Genomic DNA, 18,564 nt, shown 5'->3' on the forward strand with positions numbered 1-18,564 from the left:
ATATGTATAATTTATAAAATATAATTTAAAAAATGCTATATTTATAATAAAAGAAAGTATATACTTATTATGATAATTATTTTTATATATATTAAAATTTAAATTATTTACATATATATATATATAAATATTTTAAATATAAGGATAAAAAGGTTTATTTAACTTATTTTAAAATACTTCATTTTTTCAAAAAAATTAAAATGATGTTAAAATATTATGGTGACATTTTTTTTATTTCCTAAAGATAAATTATTTTTTTATGTGAAAAATAAATATAATTATTGGTTATTCAAAAGAAACTTTTTACAATGTAATAAGTATCACACAAATATAAATTATAATGACAATCCAATTAAAAGACCAACATTAATTATAAATGAAAGATGTGTTAAAAATGTGTTAAATGGTTATCCATGGTTATATTCAAAAGATGTGAAAAATGCTGAAGATTTATTTTTGTATAGCCCATGCTTAGTAAATATAAAAGATGAACATAATGAAAATATAGGAATAGGGATATACAATAAAAATTCTGTTATATCATCACGTATTTTGAGTAGAAATATAAATGATTGTATAAATGAAGACTTTTTTAATAATAGAATAAAGAGAGCATATCAGAAAAGATTAGAGTTATTTAATAATGATAATTATTTTAGAGTTGTTAATGCTGAAAGTGATTTATTACCAGGTATTATCATTGATAAATATAACAAATTGATATGCGTTCAAATTAATGCAAGTGGAATGGATATATTATTAAATATTATATTGAAGAGTATAGAAAATGTATTAAACCCTAACATAATTATTTTAAAAAATGATAGTCAAATAAGAAAACTAGAAAAATTACCTTTAAAAAAAGAAGTATATAAAGGGTTATATAAATCACCAATAGAAATTAGAGAAAATGGGGTAACTTTTTTTGTTGATATATTGAAAGGACAAAAAACAGGGTGGTATTATGATCAGAGATATAATCGATCGATGCTAATTCCCTTTTGTAAGAATAAAAATGTTTTAGATTTATTTTCTTATGTTGGTTCTTTTGGTATTACGTTAGCTTACTATGGAGCTAAAGAAGTAACATGTGTTGATTCATCTTATCTAGCGATTAAAAATGGAATAAAATCAGCTCACTATAATAATGTTTTAGATAAAATAAATTTTGTTCATTCATGTGTTAAGAATTTTCTTAATATAAGTTTAAATGCACAAATTACAAATACTCACGACAAAACAACTTTAAAAAATAATGATAAGTTTATCTTACTTACATCCAAAAAAAATGGTGAAATGAAATATAATAAAAATGATTTTATTTCATTAAACATAAAAGAAGAAGAAGAAAAAAAATCTTTTAAAATTGATGAGGACAACTCAGAAACAACGAACCTAAATGATGATAAATGTAAGCAAAAAGAAGATATCTTTTCAGATATTCAAAACATATTCATTTACCAAATGAATAAGAATAATAAACATATAGAAGATATAGAAGATATAGAAAAATTATTAATTAAAAACAATAACTTAGAATTTTTCAAAAAAAAATATGATGTTATATTAATAGATCCTCCTCCCTTAGCACGTAACAATTATTTATTACCATCTGCATTAAAAATTTACCAAAAACTTTTGTTTATATCGTTTAAAATAATACAGAAGCCGGGTTATGTATTTGTATCAAGTTGTAATAAATTAATTGGTTATAATGAATTAAATTTATGCATAAGAAAATCATTAAATTGGTCTAAATGCGATGGTATAGTAATAGGTGAAGGAAGAATTAGTTCTGATCATCCAATTCATGTTTCTTTACCAGAAACAAAATATTTAACTTCTATTCTTTTAATGATTACTTAACTATATTTGTATTAACCATTTTTTTTTAACCTTTTTTTTTTTTTATCAAAAACTATTTACAGTAACAATTAAAATTTTTAGAGTCAATTCACAAAAAATAATATACTTTAATTAGGAAATTTTAATTTTCTAATATTTAAATAATAATATTTTAAATTCTATTTTCTTAACATCTTAATTTTTCAATGTTACATTAGTTTATGATTTTTATATGATTCTAATATTCTTGTCTGAACATAAAAAATATTTAGATAAAGATTTATTTTTTAAAAAGACAAATGCTTAAATATTTTGATGTATATTTAATTTTTTATTTAAAAAAAAAAATTATACCAAATGTATTAAAAAAAATAACATATAATATAAATCATTAATATTTTTTTTAAAATAAAATGAAATAAAAAATATAAAAACATTTCATTTTACATAAATATATAAAAATTATAATAGAAATGAAGCAAAAAAAAAAAAAAAAAAATTGTATATATTTTTTTTTTCCCCTTACAATTCTTTATTATATTTATCTAATTATATAATATTTTTATATAATAGTAATATTAAAAACAATAGTATAAAAAAGAATAAATAATAAATTTATGAAAGCATATTATGTTATTTATTATTACTAAGGTATTTTTTAACATTTGTACTAAAACTAAAAACAATGTCCCGTAAATAAATAAAAATTTGTTGCATGTGTGATTTTTTTTTATAATGTGATTATTTTTAGTTGATATATATATATAAAATAAAAAATAGAAGAATAGAAATATGAATAATATTTTATATATGTATTGTGAGACAGATTTATAATTGTTCTTGCTTTTATTGATATTTTTTTTTTTTTTAATTTATTATTTTTATTTAGTGTAATATTACTAATAATATATTTACTACACATAAGTGTATAAACATGAATATTAAGCTTTTTTTTATATAAATATTTATTTTTCATGAGTTATGAGTACTGGTTGGAATTTTAATTTTAATCAAAAGAAGTATACTGAAAAAAAAAAAAAAAAAAAGTTGAAATACATTAAATTATTTAATAAAAAAAATATAAAAAATTTCAAAAAAAAAAATGAGCTACTAGTTAAGAAGAGCTTAAATTGTGGTCCAGCTGGGAGAAATGCTTTAATTAGATGGATAGAATGTAAAAACAAAAAAAAAAATAAAATAAAATAAAATAAGATAAATAATTAAGTTAAAAAAGAAATAAAATAAAATTAACAAAAATATAAAATGTGACAAATTAAAATAGAAAAAATAAAGTATAAAATAAATATTTAGATAAAAAAAAAAAAAAAACGAATAAAAAATAAATTAAAATATAAAATACTAATTTATAAAAATATAAAATATAAAATTAAAAAAAAATTATTAATATTTGTCTATTTTTATTTAGATAACTATAAATTGAAAAATGATGAAGAGAATAGATACCCAGCCGTAAATGCCTGTAAGGTTTGGCAAAAAACTCAATCATTCCAAGATATTGTTTTGTCTGGTTTAGTTGATTTTTTAAAATTTTTAAATGTTCCTAAGCACATTACATACAAAAATGTTTTTGATAATTATTTGACTCCCAAGTTTATAAATAAAATTAATTCTATAGATAAATCACAAAAATGGTATTTAAAAAAATAAAAATACATTTGAAATTTTTTTATTTGTCTATATATATATTTGCTTATTATTATTATTATTTTTTTAATATATATATTTGTAGTTTAATTGAGCTTGCTAAAAAGATGATATTAATGTTTCAAGTACGTGAAATACAACCACTTTTTTCTATATTGTTAGAAAAAATAGATATTATTCCATTATGTATTTTAAATATATTAGTTGAAAAAACACCTGCTGCTAAATATTTTTATGAAATAACCTCAGTAAAGGTTAAAAGAAAAATATGGACATTATGCCCTGATAAATTTTGTGAAGAAGTTGAACATATCATTGAAGAAATAGTTTTACGAATGAAAATAAAAAATAGTTATGATATCATAAATAATTTAATAAATAAAATAATAGAGTTAATAGGAGAAGAGAAGGAAAAAAGATTTTTATATAATTTATGCGTACATATTATACGACTTAAATGTTTAGAATCTATTTTAAATGAAAAAGAAAATGCTTCCCATTCTTCATATTCTAATACAAAATGTAATAAAAAAAATAAAAAGAATAACAGTGATAATATATCATCAATTAAAATTAATGAAGATAATATAGTAAGCGAAAGTAAAGAATCCAATGAAAATAATAAAGAAAATGAATGTAATGAAATTAACATAAATAATAAAATATACGAAAGCATTTGCAAGAACTTAAATTCTAATTCTCTCCAAATATCTAATGATTTCGAAAATAAACTGAAAAAATTGCAAATTTGTTTTGATAAAATTATGAATAAAAGAGAAAATTCACAAAATAATGAAGTGAATTATAAAAGTGAATTCAAATTATATTACATAGAACTCCATGAATATAACCATAATAATACCTCATTTCAATTTTTAAAGAAAAGAAAAAAAGAAGAAAAAAATTATATATATGATATGAAAAAGGAAAAAATCAAATTAAGTAATGATGAAAAAAAAGAAGGAAGGACTTTTAGGAATAATAATAATAATTATTGCGAAGAAAAAAGTACTTTTAAAAGATGTTTAATAATAAATGAAGAGGAAAAAAAAGCGAAAAAAATTAAAATAAATTTAAATGCTTTAAATGAGCAGAATAACATGGAAAATGTTTCCGTAAAACTAGACAAACAAATTAATGAAGTCAACGACAAAAGTTTATGTAAAAAAATGAATAATAATAGTTACAATAAAAATAATAAGGATAACGTTGAGAACACTAAAATAAAAGAAAACATTGAAATGAGTAAAGAAATTTATATCGAAAAAAATAAATATAAAATTAATATGAATGAATACTGTGAAAGCAGAACATTATTACCTTTTGATAATATGTTTTATAGTAACTTAAGATTAATGCTATGCTTACAATACAAAGAAAAATACAATATAAATGATGAAGAAATGTTAAGTATAGATAAATATTTTTACATTATTGAATTTATTAATAATATTATAAAAGATGGAATTCTAAGTTTTGGTGATGAAATTAAAATACAAGAAATAATTAATAAAACTCAAAAATATCTTAAAATAAAGAATATTGACGATTTATATGAATATTCCTTACTATTTAATAACATATTATTAAAGTTTTCAATTATTGAAGGCATATGTTTTTATTTTTATAAAAATAATTTTAATATTTTAACATTCAAAAATAATATTAAATTTTGGATTTCTCTTTTCTATTTTGGTATTTATAACAATTTTTTTTCCTTAATTAAATATGCTGTGGATAAAATTGAGTACGAAGAAAAAAAAAAAAAATCAGTAAAAATAAATAAACGAAAAAATGCATTTTATTCCGAGGATACATTAAAATTGCAAGAAAGAATGAGGCAAAAAAACGAAAGTTTTAAAAAACACAAAGAAACAACAGATGAAAATGGAGATGAAAATGAAGATGAAAATGAAGATGAAAATGAAGATGAAAATGAAGATGAAAATGAAGATGAAAATGAAGATGAAAATGGAGGTGAAAATGAAAAAAATTATGATTTATGCGAAGAGTATGAAAATAAGGATAATGATAAAGAAATTAAGGGTAGTGATGAAGAAAATGAAGATACAAATGATGAAGATAAAGATGATAGCCTTTCTTATGATAGCTGCAATAAAAAAAAGAAAAATGAAGATATTATTGAAAACGGTAGTGAAGATTATAGTAAAGTAAATGAATATGAATGGAATATATATGAAGATAAGGAAAGCATAGCCTATGAAAATGAAGAGGAAAATGAACAAAATCTTGAACAAAAGTGTTTTCAACAAGAAAAATATGAAAATAAAAAAGAATATACGGAAAAGGAATGTAAAAATTATAACGAAGAGAAGAACAAAGAGTTCAGTACTTTAAAATCATTTACTTTAAATAATACTAACAGAAATATTCCTTTACAAAAAAAAGAAAAAAAAAAGATAGAATCAAATTTAAAAATGGAAAGAGGTTTCTTGAAAAATTCGAATGAAACTAAGAAAGGATTTTTTGAAAATATATATATGAAGAGGGAAGTAAAGAGTAGTAATTTAAAGTTATTTTTTAATATTTGCAAGGAAAGTTATTTAAAAATACCTTTAATGAATGTTCTAAATTATATAGTAATTCCAAATAATATAGAAAATAATTTTATTTCTTTTTTTGATTTTTTTGATGAAGACAATATTGATAAATTAAATAAAACTAAAGAAAAAAATAGTATTTTATTATTATCTACATTATTAAATATACCACAACTAGATTATATAAAAATTAAAAACTTTTTTTCAATTATTGATGAATTCTTTTATCTCGAAAAAAAAAATTTTATATTTGCACAAAGTAATAATAATATTAGAGAATATTCTTTTCATCAGCATATAAGTGGGACAAAAAGTGTGCAAGAAAATAAAATAAATTTAAAGAACAAAACTTTTAAAAATAGTGGCAAATGCAGCAATATTAAAATGGAGGTAAGAGATTTAATAAATAATAATAATTTTAATATGAATAAAAATGATATTATGAGGGAAATTAATAATTATTATTCAAAGAATGATGAAAATATAGTAAATTTTGATAAAGAAAAAAAATTGAATGATTATAATGAAATACACCAAATTTATGATAGTGATATTCATGCAATAAAAGAAAAAAGCATGTTTAATCAAATCGGAAGAAAACTAATAGACTACATTAATGATATGAATAGTACTATTAGTGATAATCAATTTTTGATAAATAATAATATAGCATCAATATTTATATATTTAAAAGATGCTAATACTAAATATGAGGACAATATAAATGTTCCATTAAAATGTAAATATGATAAATTAGAAAAGGATACAACAAAAAATAAAAATTATTCAATAAACTTTTTTTATGAAATTTCAGATGAATTACTTAAGAAGTTAAATTACAAAGGAAAAATTAAAAAGTATTTGCCATATATTTTAAAAATTTGTTTTATTTTTTTGAATTTTTTTAAAGAAAAAAAACTAATAAATATATATATAAAATATCTGAATTTATATGGGTACCTATATCATATGATATTAAATAGAATATTATACATTAGTACTGTGAAAAGTATTCCAGTTTTACAAAATATTATATTAAAGGAATTACATTTCTATTTTGAAGATTTCAAAAATATGAAAGAGAAGAATTTATGGAAATTTTTTTTGTATGCTCATACATTGATTGATATTAATCAAACAAAATCTAATTCTTTAAGTAAATTATTTCATAATAATGCTATTGATTATTTTATAAAGCTCTTTTATTATTTATCCTTTTACAATCCAACATTTTCTATTATTTTTCTAAAGCTAATAGAGGTAAATATATATATATATTATAGAATAAAATATTTCATTGTCTTCATATATATTTAATTTTTTTAACTTTATTAATATGAATTTTTTTTTTTTCTTTCATATTTAAATTACATTAAATGTGATTACTTTTCATTTTTAATTTAAATATATGTTTCTCTTTAAGCTGTAACAAATTTTTGTTTTAATATCTTCAGTTCATAATATCTAATTCTTTTTAATAACATACATTTAAAAATATGCTAGAGTATGTATTTAAAATTTTTTATTTTTTCCTTTTTTCAGACACCATTATTTTTTAAGCATATTGAAAATAAAAAGGCAGAAATATTACAGAATTTATGGATGTAAAATAAAATGAATATGAATATATGTGTTTTTATAACTATATATATATATTTTTTTTTTTCATCCTATTTTATATAACTAAAAAGTACATATCATTTTTTTTTTTTTTATCCTATATGCAGAGGAACACATGAAAGATATTTTTTTCATTTTCCTAAAAATAAAAGATATTCTAATGAGGTAGAAATAAAAAAAAGAATAATATATATGCACATTTTATTGTATACATAAACTAAACATGCGCACAACACATTTATATATATATACACATTTTTTTTTTTATATTTTCAGTATAAAATTTGGATAGATTCATACAATAAATTTTCTGAAAAATATATTTAGAATTATATTAGTAATTTCTTTTTAATTTCCTTTTTCATAATATTTAAGAATTTGAAATTTATTTTAAATAGTTTTAAAATTTAAAAAAAAAATATAATAAATAATATTTACATAGCTTGTTTCTTTAATTCTGCAAATTCCTTTTTTTTTTTTTGTACTTTCAAAAAAAAAAAAAATTCCAGAAATGAATTAAATACATATCTTAACATAAATTTATTGTTAATATCATTAATATGTAAGTAATATTTTTTTTTTTTTTTTTTTTTTTGTATTATTCTAATTATGATAAATATTTTTTTTGTTTTTATTTTTTGTATATAGAAATTTATCTACTTTTGTTCTTTAAAAAAATACACATAAACTTGACAATTTTTTATTCATTTTTAAGTTTCAAAAAAATTAGATACAATTTTTTATGATTTAGTATAATCATCCTTTTTCTCATCTATTGTTTTAAAAAATAAAAGGAAACAAAAAATAAAAAAAATTCTACAGAAATAAAAAGGGCAATTTCTTAATTTTATAGTAAATTTTTTTTTTTAACACGTTCTTATTAAAAAAAAATGTTACATAAAATAAAAAATTGACAAGCCATTTATAAATATATATGTCAATCTATATAGCTAAAGTAATGTACTATATAAATGCTTAAATTACTTCCAAATAAAAAATAATAGGTAATAGGAATTTATTTATATATTTAAAAACGAATTATTATGATATGTATAAAGGTTATATGAATTTTTTTTTTTTTTTTCATTGTTCGACATTTCATATGTATATATATTAAAAAAAAAAAAATAAAAATAATGTTATACTAATGCTCAAAAGATTTCATACCATTATTGAGAAAAAAAAAAAAAAATATACCATAATATAGATAATTAAAAAAAAAAAAAAAAGAAATTATAATGGAATGAAAATGAATTGAAACATGATATACAATCAAAACAAAATATAACCAAAATAACAAAAAAAAAAAAAAAAATGAATAAATAAATAATAATATGAAACTAATATTCATTTAAATAAATTATATAAGGATAAAATTAAGATAAATTAGCGTTATGGAATAAATAATTTTTCTTTTTTAAAATTTTTTCTACGTCTTGTTTTATATTTATATTTTTTTTTTTTTTTACATCTTATAAAATTTCAGAATTTTAATAGAGCTATATATATAATTTTGCACGTATATATATATATATATATCCTTGTATTAGATACATATATATTTATATCTTTATAATAGATATATATATATTATTTAAAAAAAAAGAAAATGTATAGAAGTAGAGATAATATTGTTCGAATTAATAATAAATATGAAATACTAAATTCTCATGATGATAAAAATTTACAAATAGAAAAAATAAAGTATATTAATATTTCTTATCATATAAGAAAATTATTCAGCTATTGTGATGCTGACATATTTAGAATAGAAAATAATTTAATTATTTATAATAGTTTAATTGATAATATAAAAAAAAATGGAAATAAAATAGTAAAAAAAGAAGTAGAGAAAATAATAAGAGAAAAAGAAGGAAATGAAAATTACTGTTTGAAAGAAATGAATGACGAAGAATATAAAATTAGTAATTTTGAATTAAAAAAAGTAGAACTTGATTTTAAATTCATTGAATGTAGTTTATGTTTTGAATTAATTAAATTTGTATGTATTCAAGATTGTAATCATACTTTTTGTTTTCTTTGTTTTTATCGATTGTTAAATATGGAGAAAAAAGAAAAAGATAATGAAAATAATAATATAAATAATAATATAAGAAATAATAATTCTGTAATAAATAATAGCATAAATAGGAATAATATAACATATATAGAAAATAATGAATATTATAATGAAAGTATTAAATCACAGCATAGAGGAAAAGATATAAAAGATGAAAAATATAAATGTGGTATTGATAAAGTGAAAATGAAATGCCCTTTTTGTAAAGAACAGAATGAATATATATTCATATGTTTAAATAACTTTTATACATATTTTACCTACGATAATTTATTACATACATTGTTAGAAAAGGAAAAGGAACAATGCTTAGTAAATAAATCATGTGAATATAACGAAATAAACAAAAGTTTTTTTAAAGAAAAACATAATAGCAAAGAAGATGAAATAAACAAAAATATTCACAGTAAAAAATATTCTTCATGTGAAGTAAAAGAAAAAGATAAAAAAAAAAATTTAGATTGTGATGAAAATGAAATTGTAGCAGAAGAGGAAACAACAACAATAAAAACTGAATTAAAAAAAGTCTTTTCATCATATTACGATGATATTATTATTTTACAAAAAATTTTAAAAAAAAATGAGGAAAATAAATTAAAAATAAGTACAGAGAAAAAAAGTGAAAATATGTATTTATTTTTTTATTATGAAAAGTACATAAAGTGGAAAAAAAAAAGAATAAAATATTTATTAAATTGTATTAATTCTGATAAAAGATATGCATTTTTTTCTAAAATATTTCTAGACACACAAAAAAATATTTTCTTTGAATATTTTTATATATTTAGCTTATCAACACTTCTAACAAATTATGTTTGTTTATTGTCCCCATGCATTGATTATTGGACGAAAATTCAAAACAAAAAGATAGAAAAATATAAATTGAATAACAAAATAGATAAATATTTTGAGAAAATTTACATAAATAATGATAAAGAAATATTAAGAAAAAAAAATGATTCTATATATGATAGATATCAGCAACATACAAAAAGCTTATTTTATATTAGAGAAGAAGAATCGGAATTATCAGATGATTATTTTAAAGTTATAGATATATTTTGTAAAGCATGTTTTACTAATTTAGATAATATAAATATTCTAAACCACTTAAAATATGATTGCTATACTAGATTAAGTGATTTATGTAGACATATAAGTGAGCATAATAGAATATATTGTGATATTTGTGTTGGAAATAGTGATAATATATTTTTATTTGAGTATAATTTGTTCTATAAAAGATTTTTAAAAAATCATATAGAATGTGGTGAAAAAATATCTGAAAATAAATATAAAATAAGACATATATATTGCCATTTATGTGGATTTTATTTATATGATTATGATTCCTACATGAATCATATAAATAAGTATCATTTTTTTTGTAAATTTTGCTTTAACAAAAAACCTAATGAAAATAGTGATATTGTAAAAAATGAAATGGAAGAAATTATTTATTATGACGAGTTACATCTTCACGTAAGGGGAAAAAAAAAAAATATTATTATTACTTGTTTAATATATACGATTAAAATAATTTATAAATTGAGTTCATTAAATAATTTATATATATATATATATATATATATATATATATATTCTAATTATTTTTACATATATCTTTTTTTTTTATAGGTATACAGAGATTATATAAATTTGTTCGAACATTATAAAAAAAGGCATTACCCATGTTTATATGAACAATGCATCTTTGTTGTTTTTGACAATAAAATCGATTTATGTTTTCATTTAGCAGAAAAACATGAAGAAAAAGGTCATAATAAAAAAAATAAGATAACACTTTCCATAGCAGGGGCTTCTTATAGTGAATTAAGAAATAATGCTAATAATAACATTAGAGAAAAAGAAAATAAGAATATATCTGATTACGTAAAAGAAAATGATTCTACAACAGATAATAAAGAGTCATTTCATATTAAAAATCACAAATGCATATATAATTTTAAAAGGTTTTACGATTCATGGTATTTTGATTTTTATATTGAATGCAAAGTTGTAAATTTCATAAATTATTTTAGCATTAAGAAGCATTTTTTTCTGTATCTTATAAAAACAGATGTAGAAGTTATCTTAAATGTTTTTCAAAATTTATCTAAAAATAATTCCAATTTATATTTTTCTCAAGAAGAAATAATTGAACTAAATAAAAATATTATAAATGAGGACTTTCCCATAAATAAGAATAATTTTTTTGTATTCAAATTATTCTTTGATTACATAATAGAAAAAATAGAATACCTGTTATATAATAAAGAAGACTTAGAAAAAAATTATTTATATTTATTTTTTAATATAATTATTAATAGATCCTTTATTCTATATTATTCTTTTTTCTTCCTTTATTTAAATGAAAGATACGTAAATTTAGAAAAGATAATAAATATAGATAACATAAAAAACAATTACAATTCACAAAAAACTCAACACATATATAAATATGAAAAGGAAATGGTAAAGTTAAAAAAAATAATAGAATCAAACACAAATGTAAACTTAACTCACTTAAGTAAATATGGATTTCTATATTTAATTTTTTTATTTTTTAAAGTAGATAAATATAGTTTTGAAAAGATTTGTACCTTTTTAAAAAGCATTTCTTTATTATGTAATGATACATACAATAATATAAATAAAATAGAAAAAAAAGAAGATTCATGTAACATTTTAATACCTATAGTTTATAAAAAAAACGAAAATAAAATTAATGAAAAAGAAAAAAGCTCAAATTGTTTGCTGAATGCTATAAAGGCACAAAATGATTTTACAGAATTAGAAGATATCGATCAGTTAATTAAAAAATGTTTAAAAAAAAAAAAATATAATGCTAACATAATTAATAATATATATGATAAAAAATGGGATATAACAAGAAAAGTAGTGTTAGATTTACTATACTATGTTCAACCAAATTTAAATTTAGTATCTTTTTTTTATTTATTTTTAAGTAATTATTTTGCAGCATATATGAGAGAACAAAGCATAAATAAAATGATTAATATATCTAATGAAAACAAAAAAAAAATACTAAATAGAATATCATACGACGTAGATTTAGTATCATTAACTAGTATATCAAAAGATTTAAGTAGTTTTGTTAATGCAAAAGCATTGGAAGAATGTTTGTCTACTGGACCTGAATATTATAGAATTAGAAAAGATATTGAAATAATTTTAAAAAGAAATAATAATAAAAGTTATAAAGATTCGGAAAAATTAAATATAAATGATGTTAAAATAAATGTTAATTTATATGATATATCTTTGTCACTAAGGAACAGATTTTTAAATATAATAAAAAGTACGAAATTAAATGAGTTATACTTTATTTATTTCTATGTAAATACTATAATGACTTCAAGTTGTAATACCTATTCTAAAAATAAAGAATTCCCATCCCTTATTGATAACTTTAATAATTCTAGCACATTAAGTAACACAAAAATTAATAATTCATATAAAAACAAAGTAGAAATGAATAAAGAACAAATATTTAATTCAAAAAATGTAAATATTGATATAGATTATCCACCTTTAATAGAATCTAAAAAAGAAGATATAAAAAATATATCTATATCACCAAAAAATAATAAGAAAGGAAATAAAGACAACTCAGGAAATTCGAATCATGTACTAAGTAAAAATACTAAAAATATTTCTCATAATAAAAAAATATTAACTAATAATGAAAAAAAAAAAGAAAATGAATGCAATGTAAAAAAATCGAGTAGCAAACAAAAAGATTTTAGTTATAATAATTATCCTTTATTAAGTGGTAATAATGACGAAGATAAAACAAAAAAAAATATAAATAAAAATGACCAAACCTTTTCCAAATCATATAATCCAGATGAATTTCCTTTATTACCTTCGATAAAGGAAAATAAAAATAAAAAAAAAAATAAAAGTAAAAATAAAAATAATCAAAATATTTTTAAAACATATAGTTCAGATGAATTTCCTTTACTTCCTTCAACAGAAGAAAATAAAAAAAAAACTAATAACAATAATTATAATATTAAAAATGTTAACAATAAAAAAGATAAACAAAATAAATTAAACAGAAAAAATGATTCTTCCTTAGATACAAATAGCAAATCTTATTTAAATGCATCTGAACTTAATGTTACTTACACTATTAAAAAAAAAAATAAATTAAAAAAATGTACTATGTGTACATATGAAAATCCTTATGAAAGAAAAATATGTGAACTATGTGAAAGTGTTTTATGAAAAGGAAAAAAATGATTGAATTTTTTATTTTTTTGAGTAAATATCTTATATGTTTTTATTTTGGAAAATAAAAAAAATAATTTAATTTAAATAACTAATAATACTTTTTTTTATTATATATTAAGGGATAAATAAAATTAAGTTATTTAAAAAGTATATAAAAAGGTACTGTTTTAACTTTTTTTCTATATTTTTATAAGAACAATTAAAAAAGTACCATTTGCGAAATCTATGCAAAAAATATGGAAAAAAAAAAAAGTATTATTAATACATTTTTTCTATTAAATTTTAAATATTTTTTTTTTTCATTATTATTAATAAACTATATACATATTATTTTAAAAAAAAAAAAAAAAAAACAGAATATTTTATTGCTTATATTTTGATATTTTATTATAAATGCATTTTCTTTTCATTTCATTTTTTTTTTATTACATTATTTTTTTAGGTTATATATATATTAAGTTATTTATTTATTCATTTCATTTTACTTTGTACTGCTTTAAAAACATAATAAAAATATAAATGTAATATAATTATATCTAATGTTTTTAATTATGTCATATAAAATGTTTTATTTTATTTTATTTTTTTTTTTGTGAAGTATCCATTTAATTATTATTACTTTACATATATATATGTTATTTTTGTTTTACAAAGGATTATATAATTTTTGATTCCTTATATTTAATTAAACTTCTTTTTCCTTCTTTTTATTTTTTAAAAGTTAATACCAAGATTCTAATATAATTGAGAAGTCATCAATTTTTTTTTTTAAAAATAAATTGATTTCTTCCATTGTTTTATTTTGCTCTTTTTGTTTTATAATACTAGCGAACGTTTTAATTAAATTTTGTGAAAATGGGCGAGATTTTCCTGCAATTAATATTATAGTATTTTTTTTTTTTATTAAATCATATATATCATTTTGAAACATTAATATTATATCAGTTACATAAATTTTTTTTTTTTTTTTCAAAGCTTTTTTCATTTCATCATAATCTATATTAAAATTTACTAATTCGTGATTTTCTCTTGGTTGTAAATAATCATCATTATTATCAGAATTGTTTAATAATTCTTTGTTATAAAAAAAGAAATTTTCCACATCTCTTGAAAATGCCACATATATATAATTAAAATACAAATAATCTAATAGCTCTTCCTGAAAATAAAAATCTTGCAATTTATATCTAAAACCTAAAAATACTAAATCTTTTTCTGCATAATTAGAAATTTTTTTTTTTTTATTTATTCTTTCTTGGTTTTTATACAAATAATGGCGATGTCGAATAACAGATAACAGACTACTAAAAGCAACACCTGTGCAAATGTAAATAATTCTATAATTTAAATTAAATATGTTTTTATTCATGAATATTAAGCTATTTTCAATTTTTGAATATATAAAAGATCCTGGATTCAAATTAATTAAATAATTGGAACATAATCCTTTTAATTTTTTATTCTTATTTATTTCATATTCATATAAGCATACTAGCAATTCAATTATATTATATTTATTTTGATTTATTTTATTCTTTATTAAATAAGAATATTTTAATTTATATACTTCTCTACAAAAGGAAAAAAAATTTAATATGTTCTTTATGTAAATATTTTTCAGAAAATGAATAAAGGATGAAAACGAAGGATGAATGCTAAAATAATACAAGTTATAAATATTGAAATTTTTTAATAAGTTATATGATGTTAATGTATTCAAAATTGAATAACTCCTTTCTTGTATATGCGGTAATGTGTTAATAAGAAAGCCTATATCCACACTTACATAACTATAAAAATCATAAAAAATATCATAATAAGATCTTTTATCTTGATATATATATGAGTAATAATCTGATATATTAACAGTGTCTGCCAACTCTAAAAACTTCTTTCTGTGAATTTCACTTTCCGTTTTTTTGCTTAAATAAAAAAAGAAAAATGGTGTAACAATTTTACTGAGATCTAGAAAATATATGAATAAATCTAATACTCTAATTTTTTTATTAAAAGGAATATATGTATTTCTTAAATTGCTTACGCAATTATTCTCAATAACTATATAATCATTGTAATTAATTTTTAATAAATTTAAAATTTCTTTTGTTCTATTTTCTTCTAAAAAAGGATGAACCTTTATTAAACTACTAACATTAAAGTTGTGTGAGGACCTTAAATTAATATATCTAACATCTTGATAATATGATTTATTAGTATATCTTTCATTTCTTAACACTTCAAATTTCATAAATTTTAATGATTTGCAAAAATGTTCATCCAAATTAAAATTCTCATAGTTAACATCACTGGATACTTTATATTGATTAATACTTTTTTTTTCATAATCTAAAAGTTTCATTTCCTTTTCTTTTTTTAATGTTATATCATTATCTAGATATTTCTTTGAGTGATTTATATTTTTATTTAACTTATTTGCATTGATATTATTATTAATATCAATATTTAATTTGCTTAAATTAATACTGCATAAATTTGTATTATCATTATGATCACTCTTCTCATTTATATAAATGTTTCCTTCATTTTTCTTATTGTTTATCTTTTTTGCTTTGATATTTTCAATATCTTCATCTTTATAAATATATTTTATGTTATATAAATGAGGAATATCATAATTTATTTCGAAATAAAAATATTTTTTTCTAAAAAATTCATATACATTATTTTTCCATATAATAAAATTAGTGAAATGCATAGATGGATGTTGATAATTACCTAAATTATAATTAACAATATTAGCACCTAATGATTTTAGTTTTTTTTTTAATTTTTTAGCTACCATATTATAATTCTCATATGAGCTGTCACCTAAACCAAATAAATGAAAATAAATATTTTCATAAAACATAACATTGTTATTGTATAAAGATTCCCAAAACTTCGACATATTATGTGTATAAAAACCATATCCGGTAGTACTAACAATTATAATAATATTTTCGTATTTATAGAAACTCATTAAATTAACATCGTTTAAACAAAAAAAATCAATATCAAAATGTGTATACAATTCAAAAAATATATTTCTACAGCAATCATAAGCTGTACCATATTCTGATCCAAATGTTAATAAAACTTTTTTTGTATTTTTATTTTCCATTATATGTATAATCTTAAATCAGAATTGTTTATTCAAAAATAATAAATAATGATGACATGCTTATTTGTTGTCACCAAGTAAATGAGAATATTTTCTTGCACAAGTATAAAAGCAAAGTTGATGTTCTATATCTTTATATTCCTTTTCCAAATTTTTCATATTTTTTTCATTGAAATTAATATTATTCTTATAACTAAAATTTTTATATTCAGTTATATCTTTTTCAAATCTTTTAATTAAATTATTTTTACATATATTGAAACAATTCCCTTGATTTTCAGCAAAATTTTTTAAATGTTTTAAGTTTTCCTCTTCATTACAATCAATATTTAAATTTTTCTTATTTTCTTTAGCCTTTTTAACTAATTCTGCAATTTCATTTATATTTTTAGTTCTCAAGCTATTTAATCCTGAAACAAAAGAAAAAAAAAAATGCAATCACATAATATTTAAAAAAAAAAAAAAAAGGAATAAAAATAAATAAAACAAACTGTGACATCAAAACAATTGTATAATAAATTATAAAATATTAAATATTAAAAAAAAATTTTATTCAAATTTTTTTTTTTAAGACGAAATAGTTTTAAGGTATTACCTGCAAAGTCATTTTGATGACTTATCATTATTATTAACTAAAAAAACTAGAAAAATAATATAAAGATAATAACTTTGATATTGTTTGTAATTTTCAAACTGAAATATTTTAAAATTTGAATAATGATATTGTTGAATAACTTAAAAATAAATACTACAAAGCAATCTATAATTTCTATATGCAAGCTTAATAAATATATGGTAAAAGGTATATATTCTCTTTTTTTTTTAATAATTAAAAAAATCTAAATTTGTATTTATTAATATTTGTTTATATGAATATACATAAACAAGTATTAATTCTATATATATAAAGATATTATTTTTTAGATTTAAAAAAAAAAAAAAAAGAATATTAAATTATTATAATTATGAAATACATTAAAAATAAAAATTTCAGTATAAATAGTATGTTGTAAAACATTTTTATTTTTTCTTTCCCTGAAAAAAAATTAAGTTACATTGCATGTAGTAAGTCAAAATATTTTTGCTTATATATATATATATATATATTTTTATCTTTTTTAAATATATTTTTTTTTTTTATGCAAAATATTATAAAAATTTATTAATGCCTATAAAATATAATTTTAAACATGATATATAATAAATTACTACTATAAAAAAATTATATTTATGTAAATAAATGTATATTTTAATTAGAAAAAACATCAATTAATACATTTTTATCGGAAAGCATATACGATAAAAAAAGTTTTATATAATTTTCTCCAACTTACAATTTTTTTTTTTTTTTATTAAAATGTAATATTTATAATATGATTAAGAACTTTGTATAAATATATTAAATTTAATTA

At 18.0% G+C, this 18,564-nt stretch overlaps 5 protein-coding genes across 5 annotated transcripts; 3 read left to right on the forward strand and 2 right to left on the reverse strand.

Moving 5' to 3' along the window:
* Positions 1–216: 216 nt before the first annotated feature.
* On the forward strand, positions 217–1,866 carry PRELSG_1230400 (S-adenosylmethionine-dependent methyltransferase, putative; the record flags this gene model as incomplete). The annotated part of the gene is made up of 1 exon (XM_028678096.1): positions 217–1,866. One exon carries the CDS (start codon positions 217–219, stop codon positions 1,864–1,866), a length of 1,650 nt encoding a protein of 549 aa, XP_028534420.1.
* Positions 1,867–2,826: 960 nt separating this feature from the next.
* On the forward strand, positions 2,827–8,018 carry PRELSG_1230500 (conserved Plasmodium protein, unknown function; the record flags this gene model as incomplete). Its single annotated transcript, XM_028678097.1, has 6 exons — positions 2,827–3,019; positions 3,272–3,497; positions 3,596–7,331; positions 7,614–7,675; positions 7,799–7,856; positions 7,968–8,018. 6 exons carry the CDS (start codon positions 2,827–2,829, stop codon positions 8,016–8,018), a joined length of 4,326 nt encoding a protein of 1,441 aa, XP_028534421.1.
* Positions 8,019–9,300: 1,282 nt separating this feature from the next.
* Positions 9,301–14,025, forward strand: PRELSG_1230600 (zinc finger protein, putative; the record flags this gene model as incomplete). Its single annotated transcript, XM_028678098.1, has 2 exons — positions 9,301–11,253; positions 11,410–14,025. 2 exons carry the CDS (start codon positions 9,301–9,303, stop codon positions 14,023–14,025), a joined length of 4,569 nt encoding a protein of 1,522 aa, XP_028534422.1.
* Positions 14,026–14,752: 727 nt separating this feature from the next.
* On the reverse strand, positions 14,753–17,152 carry PRELSG_1230700 (DNA polymerase delta interacting protein, putative; the record flags this gene model as incomplete). The annotated part of the gene is made up of 1 exon (XM_028678099.1): positions 14,753–17,152. The coding sequence occupies one exon, from the start codon at positions 17,150–17,152 to the stop codon at positions 14,753–14,755; it is 2,400 nt and encodes a 799-aa protein (XP_028534423.1).
* A 60-nt stretch (positions 17,153–17,212) lies between these two features.
* PRELSG_1230800 (conserved Plasmodium protein, unknown function) lies at positions 17,213–17,775 on the reverse strand (the record flags this gene model as incomplete). Its single annotated transcript, XM_028678101.1, has 2 exons — positions 17,213–17,562; positions 17,748–17,775. 2 exons carry the CDS (start codon positions 17,773–17,775, stop codon positions 17,213–17,215), a joined length of 378 nt encoding a protein of 125 aa, XP_028534424.1.
* Between the last annotated feature and the right edge of the window lie 789 nt (positions 17,776–18,564).

The sequence above is a fragment of the Plasmodium relictum genome, assembly GCF_900005765.1.
Source record: "Plasmodium relictum strain SGS1 genome assembly, chromosome: 12".
NCBI lineage: Eukaryota > Apicomplexa > Aconoidasida > Haemosporida > Plasmodiidae > Plasmodium > Plasmodium relictum.